Source organism: Etheostoma cragini, chromosome 18 (assembly GCF_013103735.1).
Source record: "Etheostoma cragini isolate CJK2018 chromosome 18, CSU_Ecrag_1.0, whole genome shotgun sequence".
Classification (NCBI taxonomy): Eukaryota; Metazoa; Chordata; class Actinopteri; order Perciformes; family Percidae; genus Etheostoma; species Etheostoma cragini.
In genome coordinates this window covers 22,795,756-22,815,532 of record NC_048424.1, presented here as the reverse complement: position 1 = coordinate 22,815,532, position 19,777 = coordinate 22,795,756, and the positions used below count along the sequence as shown (strand labels likewise).

General features: G+C 39.9%; 2 protein-coding genes across 2 annotated transcripts in view; one reads left to right on the top strand and one right to left on the bottom strand.

The window, feature by feature from the left end:
• Positions 1 to 216: 216 nt before the first annotated feature.
• Positions 217 to 17,934, top strand: adgrf3b (adhesion G protein-coupled receptor F3b). Its single transcript, XM_034899799.1, has 18 exons — positions 217 to 326; positions 1,877 to 1,940; positions 2,222 to 2,234; positions 2,926 to 3,072; positions 3,692 to 3,844; positions 4,081 to 4,139; positions 4,238 to 4,296; positions 4,915 to 5,036; positions 5,702 to 5,932; positions 7,236 to 7,478; positions 7,629 to 7,769; positions 7,941 to 8,140; positions 8,998 to 9,189; positions 12,249 to 13,556; positions 14,027 to 14,068; positions 15,714 to 15,743; positions 15,828 to 15,904; positions 17,259 to 17,934. Exons 1-17 carry the CDS (start codon positions 304 to 306, stop codon positions 15,894 to 15,896), a joined length of 3,096 nt encoding a protein of 1,031 aa, XP_034755690.1. The 5' UTR covers positions 217 to 303; the 3' UTR covers positions 15,897 to 15,904; positions 17,259 to 17,934.
• A 1,386-nt stretch (positions 17,935 to 19,320) lies between these two features.
• The window catches only part of mep1a.2 (meprin A, alpha (PABA peptide hydrolase), tandem duplicate 2), a 9,777-nt gene continuing 9,320 nt past the window's right edge, over positions 19,321 to 19,777 (bottom strand). Inside the window, exon 14 of the mRNA XM_034899802.1 lies at positions 19,321 to 19,598. Within this exon, the coding sequence (XP_034755693.1) occupies positions 19,448 to 19,598 (151 nt within the window). The 3' untranslated portion in view covers positions 19,321 to 19,447. The remainder of the gene's footprint in view (positions 19,599 to 19,777) is intronic.

Below are 19,777 nucleotides of genomic sequence, written 5' to 3'. Positions count from 1 at the left end.
GCTGTGACATCCTGAAGGAGAATGCTTGATTTGATAGACAAATATCTATGGAAAGCTTAAAGGCGTGTGTATGCTAAAAAAGTCCAGCTGGCATGGAGAAATGTCATCAATGCAAATGGTCTTCCAAAACACACACACACACACACACACACACACACACACACACACACCCACCCACCCACACCCTGTCCAGCCTGACCCAGTCTTTCTGACAGATGTGTTTCTGATGCATACAATGGAGCACAGTCGGATTTTTCTTGGCTGATTGCAGCAAACTTGACGGGTTAATTATCTGCTTCCTGTATGATTCTAAGTGCAAAGCCAAGGTAAGAGCTTTTTGGACGTGTATTGTTGTCTTTGTGAGAGAGATGAGGCTAAATTTCAGTACTTAGCACTGACCTGCACTACAGACAGTGTTATATTACAAAGGTGTTATTATAGCATATTACCATCATGTATATGAAAGAAATCTGTCTGATTTGATATTTTAAATCAGGGGTCAACAACCTTTACTGTCCAAAGAGCCAGTTTGGGCTATAAAGTGGTTGTTTTTCATCTGTCTGGACCCACAAAGCAAATTTGAGCCTTATAATAAAGGCAGCAGCCTATTAAGTCAAAATTAGCAATCTTACATTACAAATAGGTCAAAATGAGCATTTATTAATATGGTAAAGTTTGTTGCTATTTTTAATTGCCTTGTCTTCTGACCATTTGATCCAATTCTTAAAGTAGATTTGCTGCTCTTCTTTCTGCAGCAGTTCTGAAATGTTTTCTTTCCTCTCCCCCCCCCCCCTCCACGGAAACTTACAGAACGCAGTGTGCTTGTTCTTGGAAATGTCTTTCAATGTGACTTTTTGTTTTGATCTGTAATCCATACTTGCTTATGGAAACTCAAGACCACTAATGAGGTTTGGCAAAAATTAGAAGATAAGATGCTGTCTTTCTTTAACTATGAGTCTGACAGTGGTGTGGTCTATGATGACATGTCTAAATCCGTCCTATCCATTAAACATCAGAACTGCCACAACAAATCAGTTTTTTAAAAGTACTGGCCGCCTGGGAAGCACACCTGAGACCACATACAGAGGCTTAGTCCTTGGTGCCGCGGGTTTGATTCTGACCTGCGGCCCTTTGCTACCAGTCGTTCACCCTCTCTCCCCTTTCATGTCTAAAGCTGTCCTATCTAATAAAACACCTAAAATTCCCCAAGTTGTTTTAGGAATTTTACAGCCATGGTTAAAAGTCATCTATTAAATGATTGGCTTCTCGATTTAATAAATCCATAAAAGGCATAACCCAAATAAAGAACTTTTTTAAATTGGAGAAGGGATTATTTTTTGTTGTTTCTTAAAGCTACATTGTGTAACGTTTGAAGTTGTTCATTATCAAAATCTATATTGCCCATTCACAAACTTGTCCTTTATAAGAAATATTGACCACCACCATCAATTTCAAGTATTCCTATTGGCTTAAAATTCACAAACTGGGGTAGACGCTCCAAAGTCATGCTCCATCTTAATACGTTAGCCGGTAAGGGACACACAGGACGGAGTGCTCCTGCACACCTCTACCGCTTTATGAAGTGTGAAGCCACCGTAGCTGTAATACATAAATCAAACTGCGTGGTGAGAGAGAGCTGATTGCGATAAATGAGCTCAACGCTATATGGGAGACATTCTTACACAATGTAGCTTTAACATGTTTATTTGTTTTGATTATTGTTAAAATTTTTCCTCTCATTATCCCAGTTATTCCACAGACTAACACCCTTTGTTGTAATACAGTGAAGTTCTGTATTTTCCTTATTGTTTTACATGTATACTTGTTATATATGTATACTGCTAATGTTAGTTATCCTTCTCTTTTGTTACACTAGAGAAACAATGTGTTCCAAGATGTTGTTGTTGTTTCTGATTGGAGCTGTGTACGTCACCTCTCAGGTAAAGATGCTAACAGATGCTAATGTCTTAAATGATCTTGGATAGGAATTTAACTAAGCACATAATGTTTGAATGTCTTCTATTTTATATTTCATTGGTATCGTCCATTTCCATGCAGTGTGCATGAATATAATCTTTTAGTGACTAATAATTTTAGCATATGATTTGTTTTTGGAATGCTAAAAAAAAGCAATTTATATGATTTTAATTTAACACATGACTGAATTCCACCCATGGCAGAAAGACTAATTTTGTTGTTTCCCTCTCTTTCCCTCTTGCAGATGAGTTCAGCAGGTGAGTCCCTTGGCTCCGTTGTCATATAAATGTAAATGTGCTGTATTTATATAGCGCTTTTCTAGTCGACTACTCAAAGCGCTTTTACATCATAGATAGATAGATAGATAGATAGATAGATAGATAGATAGATAGATAGATAGATAGATAGATAGATAGATAGATAGATAGGTGTTTATTGATCCCCAAAAAATTGGGAAATTCCTGTGTTACAGCCGCATACAGGATCCATTCACACACATTCATACACTGTGGCCGAGGCTGTCGTACAAGGTGCCACCTGCTCATCAGATAAACACTCACACACATACACACTCCGATGCACAGCATTGGGGGCAACTCGGGGTTCAGTGTCTTGCCCAAGGACACTTCGACATGGGACTGCAGGGCCAAGGGATCGAACCACCAACCTTCCGAATGGCAGTCAAAGACCTCAGAAAACCTCCACAGACTGGGATAAGAAAAGGAGGCTGAGTGGGAGTAACATCCCTGGTTTGGCTTTCAAAGGGTTGTGAACGTCAGGTGGATGGGTGAAAAGTAATATTTGTGTAATTTTAATGTTTTCTTTTGCTAACAGAAACTTACCCAGCTAAAATTAATTAGTTTTGTTTCTTAAAAAGTCTGAATTTCAGTTTCAGGCATTTTTGTTTCAGTTGTTGAACATAAACATAACAACTATCTTGTGTCATAGTTGAAGAGGTCTACATTGCTGACCTGATGGTGGAAAGTAACGTCACACTGGATTCCCTGACCATCCTGAATGCTTTGTCGGGCACAATCGACCTCAAACCAACCTATGATGCCCTAGTGAGTCTCTTAGACAGGGAACTAGTCGCAGGTATGTTGATGAAGCACTTTCCTTTTTTCCCTTATTATTTCATACAGTTTTTCCCTATACAGTGAGTGTGAAATGGATGGATGTAGGGGGCATGCTGGGGAATGGATAGCAAGTACACTGTGAACCTAGATTTTGGTCCTTTATTCAACTTTTAGTGGTCAAACCTTTTTGTTTGCATAAAGTGCTACAATACGTTGATGATATGCAAATTTCTTACTCCAATGTATGTTCTTTTAGACTTTCATTTTTAATACTCTCAAAGCTCATACTAGTAAACGGATGTGTGGCCAGGTTTGACACTATACGGTTTAAAAACAGCTGCTGGATATTTTGGGTTTGATAAACAACCAAACAATAGTCCTCTGTGAAAGATGCTGATCTGGAGATTTATGCATTCTCTGCTCTTTATGCTGGTTGAAGTGGGTGGGGTTAGTTACTGTAGATTCAAGCAGTGACACATATTTCCATGGTCCAATCAGAGTTTAGCAAAGTAAGAATGAAAATATGCTGTAAATTGTGTTAGGCAAGTAACAGTCTAGTGTGTTCTCATGTTGGAGAGAAATAATTGACACTTGAAATCAAGACTTTTAGGATTTGACTATTGTGCTTCTCTTTCCAGAGTGCCTGATTATTGGCACTGACACCCAGTGCAACTGCAGTGCCGGTTACATTTGGAGCAACCACGTGTGCTACAATTTTAACTGTTGCCGTGAAAGTACTTGCACCAAAAATGTGTCCTACATCGAACCACTTTGCATTGCCAAAGTCCAAGGTAACATCCCTGGTGCATGAACAATTCACCTTCTTTTGTTTTGTAGAACTTGTGCTAGGATTTACTTTTGATTATTTACTGTATTTTAAATTAGTGTTACATGATGGAATAAGCGTCACTGTAGTCCAAAAGTGTTACTGCATACTACTTTGTTCATTCTTTGCTTTTCTCACTTACTGGCAAATATGCTTGTTGAAATCAGAACTGAAACTTAGCATTATGTTTGCAATTCACAGTTCGCATCAATGGATCAGTCATCAAATCCAATATAGATAAACATATAATAACTTCACAGGTACAGCTCACTCGCATCACAAAAGTATACTTTTACATTCCTGAAGATGTTTGTCACTGTAAGACACAAGTCTAATGTTTTCATCTTTTTTTTCAAAGCTTCAAAACAAATTTGGAGAACTGAATGGCTTTGAGTCCCTGAATGTAACCGGTCAGAGGTATTACAGATAAGATATGGACACATATACATACATACATACATACATACATACATACATACATACATACATACATACATACATACATACATACATATATATATATATATATATATATATATATATATATATATATATATATATATTTATAGTGGAGTAAAAGTTCAATTTTATTCAGGATATGTAGTAAAGTAAAAGTTTCCAGAAGTATAAGTAAGGAAGTAAAGTGCAGATAATTGCTTTTTTTAATCAAATAAGACCTGTAATTGAATTGAATAGTGTGCTTGATAATTGGCTGTTTTGTTGAAAATATTCCAGCAGTCCATGAGAGTGAGCGCGGTTGATAACACACCTGCAGTTGGCCATGGTTAATCCTTGAAGGAATAAGTCTAGTTTTTGGGACGGGAGGCTAGCGAGCAGAGAGTTAGTTCTTAGCCTGTTAGTAGGCCGTGTTCAGGTTAGAAATGAAGCTGCAACAAACCAGCTTACATCTCACCGTTTGGTTTCACCTATTTCTTTTTGTTGCAAATCTCATATTGCTTTTATCATAAATACAAACGGAAGTTTTTTTCCCTCACTAACCAATGATCTTTCATTAATCTTTTCCAAATCTAAAAGGCTAAGCAAGTTTACTGACTTTGAGGCAGCTGTCAGCGTCAAATTTAACACTTCTAAACTTCAAAAGATTGTGACTGACCTGGAGTCAGCGCTGGGAGCTGCTCTTTGGGTCGACACTTCAGGTCAGTGTTAAAGTGTTGCTGTTAATTGTCTTTCATTTAGTTCATGTTAACTTTTAACTATTTCTCAGCTGTGCTCGCAGGCGCTAAATAGACTGCATGAGTATGTGTGGCCATTAAATGGTGGCCTTACGCTACGCTATAAAACTCTTTAGGGTGCCCTTACTTTTGCAGACGCCATTTTTTTGTTTTCTGTTATTTTGAAAGTGTAAATGATGGAAATAAAATGTAACTTTTTGTGACATATTATATGAATGTCTAATCTGTCATTTGATGCATTTTCTGTCTTTTCTTGGCTTCATTATGCACATTAATACAAATTTTGACCTGGGGTGCGAAAACATTTGAACCCCACTGTAAGTCCTCTGGCAAAAGATTTCTTGAAAATCCACTTTCCCAGTTTTTAAGATAAATTATCATTGGTCAGAGTAGTCAGCTAATATTAAAATCCATTAGAATCATCCACTGAGATGTGGGACTAGGCCTCATGGGGATTGGACCAGGACATGTTAAGGTATCTTGCTCCATACCAAAGTCTTGGATAGACAAGTTACGATGATGTAGGATCTCACAGACCAATGGACTGCCCATAAAAGGCAATACCCCCTACTTCTAACCTAATTATAACTGTTGTATTGCTGTGTATTTCTATTGCTTTCTTTAAACAGGAATGGTCAACATAGAATCCCCAAAAGGTACAGTGCGGTACGAGTCGGAGCCAGAACTGAAATGCACATTTGAGGAGGCGTCAGGGAGTGCCGGCTGGAACATGAGCACGCCGAATCAGCGCTTTGAGCTCAACACAGGCAGTGTGGTGAAACTGAACCCCAACTGTGTCACAGAGACATACAAGTCTTGTGTTGCAGTTACACTCCAGAAGGTGACAGGCGTCTGGTCAGGCGAGTACAAATTACGGTTGAACTGGAGTTAAAATACATTTTTGCTAAGAACTTGTTTTTACGTTTTTATGTGTACTGGTCAAAATTGTAATTACTCAGAAAAAAAAACAGCTCTGTTTTGATGCTTTTTTATGCACTCTGGTACTTTGTCATAATCATTGAAAATGTAATGTGTAGCTCAAAATCTCTCCAACCCCATAGTTAATATTTCACTGGAATTGTACCTTGTACAATTTGTGACCTGTTACTTTGGAAACCACTAGACTAAACTAGCTAACTATATATGAAGTACTTTCAACTAGCTCCACGTTAACCGTACTGCTAACAGATTGATTTGTCAGTGCTAACAATCCAATAATGATAATAATCACAACAACAACACAATCTATTGCTGTCAATTGGTTAAGGATCGTAATCCCAGTGTCCTAGTTTACTCTCGATTAATTGCAAATGAATCACACATTTTTCATCTGTTCTAAATGTAGCTTGAAACGTTTATTTTTCAAGTGATCGATGCTCAGGTGGTATTTGAGTGGAAACTTAATTCACATCGGCAGTACTTGCAAAGACCGTATGTCCAGTCGAGAGAACCATCTGGAAGGCTTAAAAGGTCACATATTAGGCTTTTCTAGAACTAGTCATCTGCTCCAATCACAGGACTGGAGTGGGTTTTTAAGCCGCTGTAGCTACATGCTAACGGCAGTAAACATAGTGGCTAGTGTCGTTAAATTCTCCCCAATTCTGGATCTCGTTTCTCCTGAAACATTTTCTCAAAGTCGTATTTGGTCGAAATGCCTTTATTGGGGATGTTTGATGGCAGAAAGTGCTACTTCGTTCCACCACAATCTAGCATACTGCTAACTATTAAGTAGCTACATGCTAGCGCGACAGCAAATGGTGGTCCTTTCTCCCCTTCTCGGTCGCTAATATTTGGTTTAAAAGCTTTTATTGTTGTTTTTCATGGCACAAAGGGCCACTTTATATATAAAGCAGCTCCAGTTTCATCTAGTGAAACACGGAGCGGAGGTTCTAGGTTCTAGGGAAGAGCGCTGACCAATCGCAGCAGAGTGGGCTTTGGAGGGATAAAGAGACAGGCGCTCCTGCAGAGGGTGGATACAGGTGCAGCCGCCGTGGGCCGGATGAGAAAAATAAAGTGTTTTTGAACATTAAAGCATGTACACATGTTCTGGTACAAACACAAAAAGAATGGGTTTGTTTAATTCCAAAGCAATCTGCTGGTAAAACTCCTGATCTAAGTCCTCTGTGAGTGGAAAAGCATCCAGACTTTGTTTGTTCCCTGCAGGTACGTACGAGTGTGGATTCACCACGGGGTCGGTCAGGCACACAGCCAGGGCTCAACTGAATGTGGCGCTCCTGCCTGATGTGATCGCCTTGACAATCAACCCTCTTACTGCAGACTGTTCAGCAGTGCCGAACGCACAGAATATAAAGATAAATGTCACTGCCACCATCGCAAACAGCACAGAGAGCTTCGTTGTTTGGTGGAGCAGCGGGGATGAAAGGAAAGACGATCTAAATAACCAAAGTAAGACAAACCGACAGTGTCTGTCAAATCTGTCTGTCTTGTTGTCGTAATTGACTTCAACGCAAATTTAAATTCACATTTCTGCAAAAGAGATACATTTCCACATTCACAAACCTAACCCCATAAAAAAAAAATCCATTTTCTTTACAGCTAATGGAGATAACCTGGTCTATAATTTTAATGCTATTGTCAGTTGCCAGAAAACCGAGTTCGCACAATATGTAAATGTCACTTTTAACAACACAATAGGACAAACAAGAAGTGCACGAGTGGATCTCCCAGTAATTTATGGTAACTGCTTTTTTTTTTCTATTCTACTGAATCTGCTTTATTTGAATTTAGCCAATGGTATAATATACGATATATACCATGTTGACACAATACTGTATTACTTTGTTTATAGTTTACATTTATTTCCAATGTCTTTTGCGTTAACTAATGATTCCCTATATTTTTTTCAAGAGGGTGCACCGTTTTGCAAGGAAGAATGGATTAATAAAGACTTCTGGCCAAAAACCCCAGAAGGAAACACAGTGATTAACCGAACATGTGAGGTGGGCAGGGTTGGCTATAAGTCACGCACCTGTAAAGACGGTACCTGGAGGCCGGTGTTCTACTACTGCATCGACGAAAACTTGAACAAAGTTTTAGATGCTGCAGACGTAAGTGTGGCATTACAGCTCGTGGCCCCACTGTCAAAGACTACTTATTCACATGGCAATATTATAATACTGTTTTATACTGTGTAGAAGTTTTTAAAAGGTTTAAAAAGTTCTTTCTCCAAAGTCATTCTCCAAAAACAACAGCTTCATAATGTTCTAAACAGAACACAGGATGACCAATCAATCACCTCTCTGCTTTACATGAACAGACATCATTCAAATGTTACTCAAAATGTGAGATGGCTTCATCAAAAACATTAGAAGTGACACTATTAAAAATGCCAACCACGTTATGCTAGACAGCTAGCTAAACAAAGTTGACACTGTTTGTTACCAAAATGTAATGTTATTATTTGTAACTCAAGTTACTGTGAGATGGACTCCAATATAGTTATGTTTAAGAATCTGAGATGAATTCTTATTTCTAGCTAGCTAATTTCTGAATATTGCAGTAACCTAATGCTAACTAAATATCTTAAAACTCCCCACCTACTTTGATAGTGTATAATATTTTAAAAAAAACTCTGCTTTTTTATTATCATTACTTTGTGTAAAGCCTTCACGTATAGAACCTTTTCATTTTACATAACAAGGAAAATGAGGTGTCTGATTTGTCCACTTCATCTTGTAATCCCCCTTTAAAAATATATAGTTTTGCATTTCGGAAACCTGTTATTTTGACCACCAAACCAAACCTTTTCTTCATCAGTTCTGCTGTCTAGGATGTGAAAAATCAGTATCAGAAACCACTCAGATCACAGATGGAGCCTTAGAATCTCAAACTGTTTAGATCCTATCGACATTGTTGCCTGTGTTCTTTTGTTCATGGTTAGAAATACTGTTGTTTTTTTTTCTAGAACTTCCGGAAGGGACTAGGGGCTACCCAGGGGGTGGCCAAGGATATATTTGCAGGACTTAAGAACAGCTCTACTGCTATATTGGCTTCTAATTCCAGTAACTCTATGGGCGACATTGGTGCCTCCATCGATGTTCTTAATGTGATGTCCAGTGGATCAAAAAATGTTGCCTTGCAAGAGGATCTCCTACCTGTAAGCCCCTGTTGATTATTATTTCATTTACTGTATTACATGTAGAGTTTGGAGCTTGAAGGTTTATGCTTGACTTTGGAAACCGCTGTTTGAAAAAAGAAACATTTAACACAAGGTCATACGTAGGCTACTTTACCTCCATGGGACTATCTGTTATCACGTGACCAAAAGTCTACACCAAGGTCACATGATTAAAAAAAAATAGTCCCATGGGTTTCAAACGTTTAAGATCCCATGAGAACACAAAGATGATGATAAGCTGCCGTTGGCACCATTGCAACATTTGATAGTTTTTCCCTGCAGTGAGGCACACCAGTGCGGGACACCTAGATTCCATGAGAAGCCGTTAGCTGAGAAGCTTTCACTCTACACTGTGATTTCAGTTATTTCGGAAGGCCCAGGTTCATCTTCAACTGTGTAGAGGGCAGTAGTCTCAGTAAGTTAAAAAAACGTTAAAAATGAACGGTGACAAAAATGGAAACAAGTCTAGGGCAGCTTTGACCTCAATTGAAGGCAGCCCAGGATTCCACGTAACCAACTAGCTCACTCTCCCAACTTGTGAAATACTGCGGCTTGGTCAGTGGCCCTTAACACAAGTCACCCTTAAGCCTCCTTAGAGGACGTACCAAACCTGCATACAATCAGGGTGTTGGATGGGTCAGACAGCATAGGCCTTTCACACAGGAGACATTTCCTATTTATCCTGCGTCATTAAACACAATTTCTTTTAAACCCACCGAGGATTTTTCAGGATTTAAGTGGTTTTACCCAGAGCTTTGAAAAATGGGATTCCAACCCAAAGTGTTAAAAACTGACACAGGGTCCAGACCACACACATTGAAAAATGCCGCCAATGGGACACCCAGAGCATTAGAAAATTACACCAAGGGGTCCTAAACCAAGCTTAACGTTTGGAGGGAGAATGTGTTGACGTACTGTAAGTACTTATGGCACACATCACAATATCCCAAGGCCAACTAGTACAACGAGTGACCGTAGAAATAAAATGGATAGAAAGGCCAATGAATTGTTTGACATGGTCATTTGATTAGTATACAACAAAATAGCGATTGCTGTCATGACTGCAACACGCGTCAGTAAACTGTTATTAGTGTTGTAAGTTAGCAGCAAAGACGCAGTTAGATCTATTTTAGGGGGGCTGAAGCTACCCCCAAATATTCTTAAGCCCCACCAAATAATGAGATTTAAATTTTTTTTAATCATTTTTTACAGGGCACTCGATTACCTTCCTTCATCGGTGTCAACGTGCACTGCTGTTTTATTTATATTTCACAAACTGTTCCCCGGTAAAAGTGAAATAACTTATTTTGGTCTTGCTATCATACACTTTCTGTAATAAAACCCTGGGATAAAATCTACTCAAACAGGGGGGGGCGTGGCCTAGTTTATGTCAGTTTGGGGGGACCATTATGGGACCAGGGCTGATGAGGATGTGTTCTTGTTTTCTTCTACCAACAGGCATTTGTTGGCAGGTCTGGTGAATAAGGAATAGCCATACTAAATTATTTCATGATAGTTATGCTACATTCTGAACAACTTAACTTTCTACATTCAGTTGAAACTGGAACACGGAGAACAAGCACACCAAACACCAGTACATACAAAATGTTCCGAAAGGGGAGCACAGACCCTAAATGCACCGGGTAATGAGATAACAAGAAGCAGGTGACAGGAGGGCTGGGAAACATGTGGAAGACATCAGGTAATCACAAGAGCGGGAAAACCAAGGAAGTAGAACTAAAGGCAAGACGAGACAGAGAACAGACTTCAAAATAAAACAGGAAACAGAACATAGAGACAGTAAATACACTGGGTAACGAGATAACAAGAGGCAGGTGACAGGAGGGCTGGGAAACAGGTGGAAGACGTCAGGTAATCACAAAAAGCAGGAAAACACAGGAAGTAAAACTAAAGGCATAGATACCAGACTTCAAAATAAAACCGGAAACAGAACATACAGACACGACAAGAACAACAAGACAAGACAAAACTACCATACCATAAACGCAAGACAAGACAGAACCAGGCCAAGAACTAAACACAGGAAAACAGACTACCACAATAAAATAAGACAAAAAACCCAAACCATAACACAATGACTATTTATTATTTGATTATTTCTATAGTAGGCTTCTATTATTTGTCATTGTACACTGACATCTGTTTGTCTTTGTATGTTGAAGAGATACTAATTCAATCAATCTACCATGCAGTAACAGTAATTTGTGTAATGAAATAGTCTTAGTTTGACAACCTATCTAATAGAGAGAGGAATAAGGTATGGTATTACTTTGCCGCACATTTACATTGACATTTACACGGGCAGATGAATAGCAGTTAAGTCATAGCATACATAAGAACTCAGCAGGAGCGCAGACTGGCCTTAGTAAGTCCCCCCCCCATGCAGCTTTGATGTACATAAAAGCTATTAGAGTAATATTTGACAATAAGATTTTACAAGGGAAGGTTTTGCATTGCATCTTTCAATTTGTGTTAATTTCGTGAGGCAAGATGAGCCTCGTCAACAACCTTTTTTCCACGACTGAGACGAGACAAAGAAGAGACTGTACCAATGTCCAAAAACGCTGACTAGAACTAAACAATACATTATTGTTGACAAAAAAACACGAGACAAAAATGTTTTGCATGAAATAAAACTAAGATAAAATCTCTCTTCATTTATGTCTATGCTTTTCAACATGAGATAGAACTAGGGAAGTTCCCGTTTGGCAGGCTTGGCTGCAGATCATCTAGACATTTGGCGTGTCCCCTTTTTTTCATCTAGCCTTCACACATCAAGGTAGCGATGTGGCCTGGGCGGGTAGGGAGGAAGCTTGGTTCAACCTGCTGGAGATGCCTCTAGAGCGCATATGGATGGGGCCCGGCCCCAGGCAAGGGGAGGGATGGAGGGACGGAGAGAGGGAGGGAGGAAGCACCGGTCCATTTGTTGGATTTTTTTCCAGTAAATATTGGAAGACATCCCTACTGTAGATAAACTTTGTCTTAGCACTAATTTTTGTTTCATTCTTTCGTTACAGGATTTTGTTAATGCAGCAAGCAATATGTTGACCAAGACCTGGGGTGGGCTCAACGATACACTGGTTCGGGCAATCTCATCAACCTACCTTAAGTCTGTGGAGGGTCTGGTGAAGAATATCCATGTCAACACGAGCAAAGGAATGACTGATTCTAATTTAGACCTCAAATTCTGCTCTGGGAGTGACTGTAATATTTCGGTGTTTGACACGAACGTGAGTCTGAACAAGACCAATGGAATAATGAAAACTGTTGCTGTGAAAAATCTAATGGACAAATTAGGAAACAACATCAACCAAACTGATGTAACCAGCCTCTTGATATCCACCACACTTCAGGACAATAATGATTTGTCTATAGGAATTCGACTGGAGTTCCCCCAGCAGCTGCTGAATCCCAAATATAAACCTCTCTGTGTCTTCTGGGACACCACAGACAGCAAATGGTCGAGTGTGGGATGCACTGCCAATTCTAGTGATGAAAACCGCATAGTCTGTGAATGCAACCACCTGACTTCATTCTCTGTCCTCATGTCCAAAAGTTCTGTATCCGATAAAATCCTAGATATGATTACCAACGTGGGCATTGGTGTGTCCATCTGCTCCTTGCTGATCTTCCTCATCATTGAGTCTCTAGTGTGGTCGGCTGTGGTCAAGACCAACCTTTCCCATTTCCGTCACACAGCCATAGTGAACATTGCCGTGTTCCTACTGCTCGGTGACTGCAGTTTCTTGGCAAACATCATTCTTAAGAATGTTGACGAAAACTGGTGCCTATTTTTGACAGTATGCAAGCACCTGTTTTTCTTGGCCATGTTCAGCTGGATGCTGTGCATGAGTGTCATGCTCGTCCACCAGCTCATCTTTGTCTTCAGCCCGCTAAGGAAAAGAGTCTTCATGTTCTTGTCCAGCATCGTGGGCTATGTTTGCCCAATGTTAATAGTGGGATGCAGCTATGTGTATTGCAAATACACCAAGAAGCCCTATTATAGTAAGGATTCATGCTGGCTCGTTTATGAGAGCCTTCTGGTGGGTTCCATTCATGCTTTCATCCTACCTATTGGAACTGTTATTTTGACAAATCTCTTTTCCATGGTGGTTGTCATGCTTACGCTCTTGAAGTCCTCGGCCCCGGAGGGCAGCAAGGCCAATGACAGGGAGACAGCCAAAAGCATCCTTAAAGTGGTGGTTTTTCTAACGCCTGTCTTTGGAGTAACATGGGTTTTTGGCTTTGGACTGCTCCTACTGGAAAATAACACTATCCATTATACTATTGTCAACTACAGTTTTACCATCCTCAATTCCTTTCAGGTAATTTAAAAGTAACAACCAATATAATGTTGATACTTTAGATAAATGAATACAACTTCTGCTCTCCCAATGCCAAGCCAAATACCTCAGTTCTGGTACTGATACACATTTCTAAATAGATACCACTGCTCTCTTTTTTTCCAAATTTTACCTTTACTTATTTTGTATGCTTAACACATGGGATGTTTATACTAACTAGGGAGTTAGTATAACTAGTATAACTAGGGAGTTCCATGGCGCTAAAATTGGGTCTGCAGTCCCTTTAAAGGGGAACTACACCTACATGTCAAACACCTTGAACAGACCTGGTTATAGACTGCTTTGAATTGGGGGGGGAGGGCTTGCATGATCACGGAACAGTTTTGTTGTTATTACATAGAATTCCTCATGGGGGCGGCAGAAGCTACGCACTATAGCTTTAAATATATTATGAAAATAAAACCTGTGGCCCTTCATTTCTTTTCTTGCAGGGCCTTTTCCTTTTGATAACAGGGGTTTTTGCAGAGCAGAAGGTAAGGCCATTTTAGACATGGTAATATATACCTATCATGCTCTATCAGTTTCCATATGGAAATGGATTTCTCTTAAATATCCAGTGGTCAAAAGTAGTGATGGCCAAATGAAGCTTGGTGAACCAGTGTCTTTATTTTCTGAGCTTTATTTCTCTGTTCAACAAAGGGTTGAGAATACATTGAATTGCAATGTCTTAGGCATTTCGCATAAAACCAAGAGCGCCATTTAGTGGGCTCAGAAAATACACACTGGTTCATCAAGCTTCATTTGGCCATCACCAGAGATGGCAAAAGTACTCACTTCCCGTACTTAAGTAGAAGTACAGATACTTGTGTTACAAAATACTCCGGTAAAAGTGGAAGTACTGATTAAACTTATTTACTCAAGTAAAAGTAACAAAGTACAGGCTTGGAAATTTACTTAAAGTATAAAAGTAAAAGTAGCCTTGCGAAAGCTACCTGGAGCACACAAATGTTACTAGAGAGACGCTGAGGAACTTCAGTGGACATGGAGGACACGGTCTTTATGTGGCAATGGCTACATTTTAAATGGATGTCTGCCAATAGGCTTTAAACATAACATATATGATTATTATGACAGAGACTGGGACTCCAGGTTAATAAGATTCTGACTTATTAGCAAGATATGAATTCAGTTGTGATTCTGTGAGAATTCACAGATCCAGTTTCTATTTTTAATCTTTCCCCCATACATGTAAATGAATCTACATGTATGTGTGTGCTCAAATACGGCTTCTGGAAATAAAATAAAGGATTAAAATATGAATGACTAAACAGACATTAATAAAGAAGTTCCCCAGCACATTGGCCAGGAGTCCTTCTAGATGTCTCCTGTCTCAAACATCTCTCTCAGATAAGGTTGAGGATGATGGGAATGTCTTGCTGTTTTCTTCATTTTCAATTATGTCAGCCATCCATACTACTATGTGTTAACGTTCGCGCCATCCAAATTACTATGTGCTAATGTTAGCACTATCCACACTACTATGTGCTAACGTTAGCACTATCCGTACTACTATGTGCTAACGTTAGCGCCACAAAGCTGCAATGATTTGCTGTGAATTAATGCAGAACGACAGAAGACTTACTTTAAATGTGAAGAACTATAGACCAATAACAGGCTTAAGTGAACTGACATGAGTTATACGACTTCCAGTTTTCAAAGACGCACACACACAATCTCAGCTGATTATCCTCCGGACAGCTCTCCTTTTCATTTCTCTCACTTTTTTCTCCGTGTGGCGCGCGCACCCGCTCGCGGTGTGAGGCGCGTGTCCCAGCCATTGTCCGACATAACAACCTCTTGTAAAAACTAAAGTAAAGAGCCAATTTTGTAAAATGTAAGGAGTAGAAAGTACCGATATTTGTGTTAAAATGTAAGGAGTAGAAGTAAAAAGTTGTCACAAAAATAAATAGTAAAGTAAAGTAAAAATATCTACTTGAGTACAGTAACGAAGTATTTGTACTTCGTTACTTCCCATCTCTGGCCATCACTAGCCATAAGTAAGGATTCTCACCTGGTTTGGGTTTGATGCCTGGGGCCCGGAATTTTTCCCTATTAGGTTGTTGTTTAGTATTTACCAAATGTCCAGTTTCTTACAGCTATTTCTGTAATTATTTACAGGTTCGTGAGGAAATATTTAAGATCATAGTGGTAAGTTTACCATGTGGTCTATCCAAAATTACACCTTAAAATGATGGAAACATGTATCATAACTCTGTTTCATTCCACCCCCAGGGAGAATCAAAAAGAAAAACTGAGACCACTAAGAATTTGAATTCAACCACATACACAAAAGACAAATGAAGACCAAGGTCAGTCCTATATTAAGTCATTAATAGTCTAATTTTTACTTGTCTCAATGTATTTGTTGCATCTTCAACAACACAAACTTTCAATACAGTTAAAATGTCATGCCTTTAGATGCATTAAAGTGAAAGGCTCCTGGTTCTGCTCGGGTTGCTGCAACAGCATCTTTACTGAGCAGCACTGGCTTACTGTCTTAAAACCTGCTAACCATCTGGGTTAATTAAAACACAGCAAACACTGATGCATCAATAAGGCTGCATTCACACCGCTTTGAACCCCAAAGAGAAAGAGAGACAAATTTAATATTTTGGCCTTTTGCGGGGTTATGGCTGAAATTCACTACAGAGGTCTGTGTGACTGGACGACTGATCTGCACGTCAGGACCGCTACGGGCCTCCACCAGGGTTTCTTCTGGCTTCACCCTGCCCAGGCACAGTTCACCATCTTTCTAATAGCACGCACTCAAGCTCCACCCCCCCAGTGGTGCGGGTGAGACGGGCCGGTGGTGCGCCCGGATTCCCACCTCAGACGCTGCGCGCGGGCCCTCACTTTTATTGCGCCACAGAGCGACCCAGTGACTCCCGCGCTTCCTTGTTCCGTGTTTCAAGACGGGTTGGGTGGGTTGCCGACTTCACCGCAGACCCCTGATGCCTTTAACGTGAGCCTATCCTCGCCCTGGCAACATGATGTGATTGTGGCGCACTAAGGATAGTCCGCCCCGGTTGACTTCCACACGGGGAGCAGGTTGCCGCGTCCCTTCCCGCAGGGAGAGAGTGTGCAGCGAGGGTTATTGATGTAAAAGTCGCATCAAATCCGCCTTGGTTGTTCCCACTGCGGTCGCATTGAATACAATCAGACCTGGGTCTGATTCAGGACCACATATGGAAGTTGTCTGAATCTGATTGGAAAAAGTCTGATCTAAGCTAGATTTGAGTGTTCACACTACTTCTGAAGAAGTCTGACCTGGTCCACTCCAAAAAAACTTGGATTTGGGCCACTTTTGGTTGTAGTCTGAACTTAGCCCATCTTACTAAAAGTTCTCACATTAACCATAGCAGATACTCTCCTTTTTTGTAATGCAGCAGCAAGCTCAACTGAAAGTGCTTCTGCAGTCACCAGCTTCTTAACAGGCATTGCCAAATTTTTGGGGTGGGTTGCCCTGCAGTTTTGAATATTGGGGGATTGAAACTCGCCCATCCGCCCTGGCAATTATGCCTATGGAAATGGATCTGTCGGATTAAATAGCAATGAATCACTTCTTCTGCCACATGTAAACAGACAATATATTTGATGAGTTTGGGAATCTGGCTTTAAATGTTCTACCTGTTGCTCTAACACTTGTTCATCTCTACATTTCAGATTAGGGAGACGGAAACAGCAGCTCTTATGTACAGTATGCAGTGCCACTTGTAGCCTACAACTCGTAAGACTCCATATGTTCACTAGACCAGGGGTCGGCAACCATAGGCCCGCGGGCCCCCATTGGCACATAGTGGCTCAACCAACGGCACCCTAGCAGTTAGTGCAAGAGGTTTTTTTGGAAATGTTCCAATCCCTATACCAAATGAGCTCTTTTAAAGCTACTTGAAGAAGCACAGCCTGTTATTTACGGTAGTTTTTCCCATCCATATTCAGTGAAGACCCCTCCCCACACACACACACACACTTTGCCTCTGATTGGCTAATACTTTTGGCCTTCTTCACAGAATGCGGTGCAATGGGAAAAAAATAACACTGCATGTGTAGGCTCGGTAGACCATTGCAAGCTCAATACTGATATGTCAAACTGATTAAGAACATTTTAAAATGGCAATGCCTATTTAAAAGGTTGCTGAACCCTGTACTAGACAGTACCACATAGATGAATATCGTAAAGCTAGGTTAATTGTCATGTAAAGTAAATAGAACCCTGGTGTTTTGTTCATTTTTGTTTTGATTATGATTTGGTAGAATTGACCATTTTTGATAGTAGTAGGACTTGCAGGGGCGTAGCACAAAATTCTGGGCCTTCATGAAAGGCATTTTCCATGGGCCCCGCCCCGCATCCACAGCTATTCAGCATCTTTTTGGGCCCTCCTCACATGAGGGCCCTGGGTACTCAGTCCCCTTTTTTGCCCCTGAGGACCAGTAGCATTGATGGTCATCATCCTGAGCTGAGGCTGACAAAGATTTCACATTAAGTCAAATTCTGCTGTAGGAAGAAGTATGTAAGTCTAGCCATCTTTTTTTTCTTAAGGGTAAAGCAGGTACAGCTTATTTATGATTTGTATTTTTAAGAACACTACGACCAATCACAGCAACACACTGAGTGACGTATCCAGAGCCCCATACGCTTAGCTACCAGCCGAGTTAACCGGTTAGATTAAACTGTCATCATCTGTTCAGCTCTCCTCTGGCCCCGCCTACATCAGATACACCGATGTGATTGGTGCAGCTCGCCTTTGCCCCCCCCCCCCCCTATATCAGATACATTGATGTGATTGGTGCAGCTCGGCTACAAGAGTATTGTTAATGAGCAGCATTACTCGATGCCAGAGTAACTTTCTGAGCAAATTCAAACTGTGCTCTTGCGAGAACTCTGGATCTCCAGGGTAGTGTAAGGAACTAATGTGAACAAAAATCTTTGAACTTGATCCAGCATCGAGCGAGAAAGCTGTAACTGGCAACAGCGAACAGGGTTGAAATTTAATCCCAAAGGGCGAATATTCATCCTCAATTTCGGCCACTAGAAGTGCTGTTTTGGCACAGTCAGGCCCAGATTATTATTCTAAGTATGTGGAAATATAATGGAAAGGAGCCCTACAGAGATAGACATTTTTGTTAAAGAGTTAACTCCTTTTTATTTAACCAGAAACAGCTCAGAAGTTGCAAACTTCAAAGATTTTTGTCTCATCAGTTACGCAGACACAAAAACATAAGACAATAGGATCCAGGTTTTTAAAAAAAACTGACCCTTTCCTTTTCTTTTTTGCATGACATAAACCTATATTGAGTTAACTGTATAATAGAACATAGATTTTGGCTTGGTTTGATAATGTTGATTGAAAGGAAAGTCTGTAAATCTCCACTATTCCAAGTGAACTGTAACCTCTGTACTTTGTGTGTCTAACCAGCGGATGTATCTAAATAGATGTATGGAAATAAATGAATGTAATGTGTTTTATTGTTCATTAAACTATGCATGACTCAAAATTTGCAATCCAAACTATACATTTGTCATAATTTTTAGTAGACTAAATAGGATAATCTGTATCATTCACATTAAACAAAATGTTTAAATTTGACAATTGAAAGGTTTGTTTTAGTTGTTGGGATTGATTTCTGGCCATAGTCTAAGGAGAAACATTATAATTAATATATTATTATTATTATTATAAAATTGATTTAAAAAGTATTTAATGTGAGGGCACACCAGATATAGTATCCATAAGTGAGCCCAGAAACTGATAGTAATGCTTATCTTTCCAGTACTGGCACTGTATATGCTGTTCTTTCACTGCTGAATCAGTACAGAAGATACATATTCCCATATTCCTCTGAAATGTGTTTCACTGAGCTCTCCTGATGACGGTATAGATGGCCAGTGTCAGAACTACGATCCCTGCTGCGCCACCAATCAGAGCTCCCAGAATGCCGCGGCCTATGTTCACTTTCTCACACCACTTATCAGAATAGTAGATGGCCTGGCTTGAAGCACACCTGAAAGTCAGCAGAGATCAGATTTTTTAGTCATGCAAAATTATTTTCTGAAGCATAAGGGTTTTTTTTTTTTTTATTTATGGGCAACAGGAGGAGTTTTGGGATATCTAATCAAAAAAGATTTGACAAGTAATACATTTTTCTATGACCTTCCAAAATGATTGGGTAAAAAAGGTATG

Bases quoted from the DNA above. Each gene is read 5' to 3' on its own strand.
- adgrf3b (XM_034899799.1), top strand. From the start codon at position 304: ATGATTCTAAGTGCAAAGCCAAG. The intron at 5,037-5,701 runs GTCAGTGTTAAA...TTCTTTAAACAG, and splicing joins TCTTTGGGTCGACACTTCAG to GAATGGTCAACATAGAATCC. The intron at 13,557-14,026 runs GTAATTTAAAAG...CTTTTCTTGCAG, and splicing joins CCATCCTCAATTCCTTTCAG to GGCCTTTTCCTTTTGATAAC.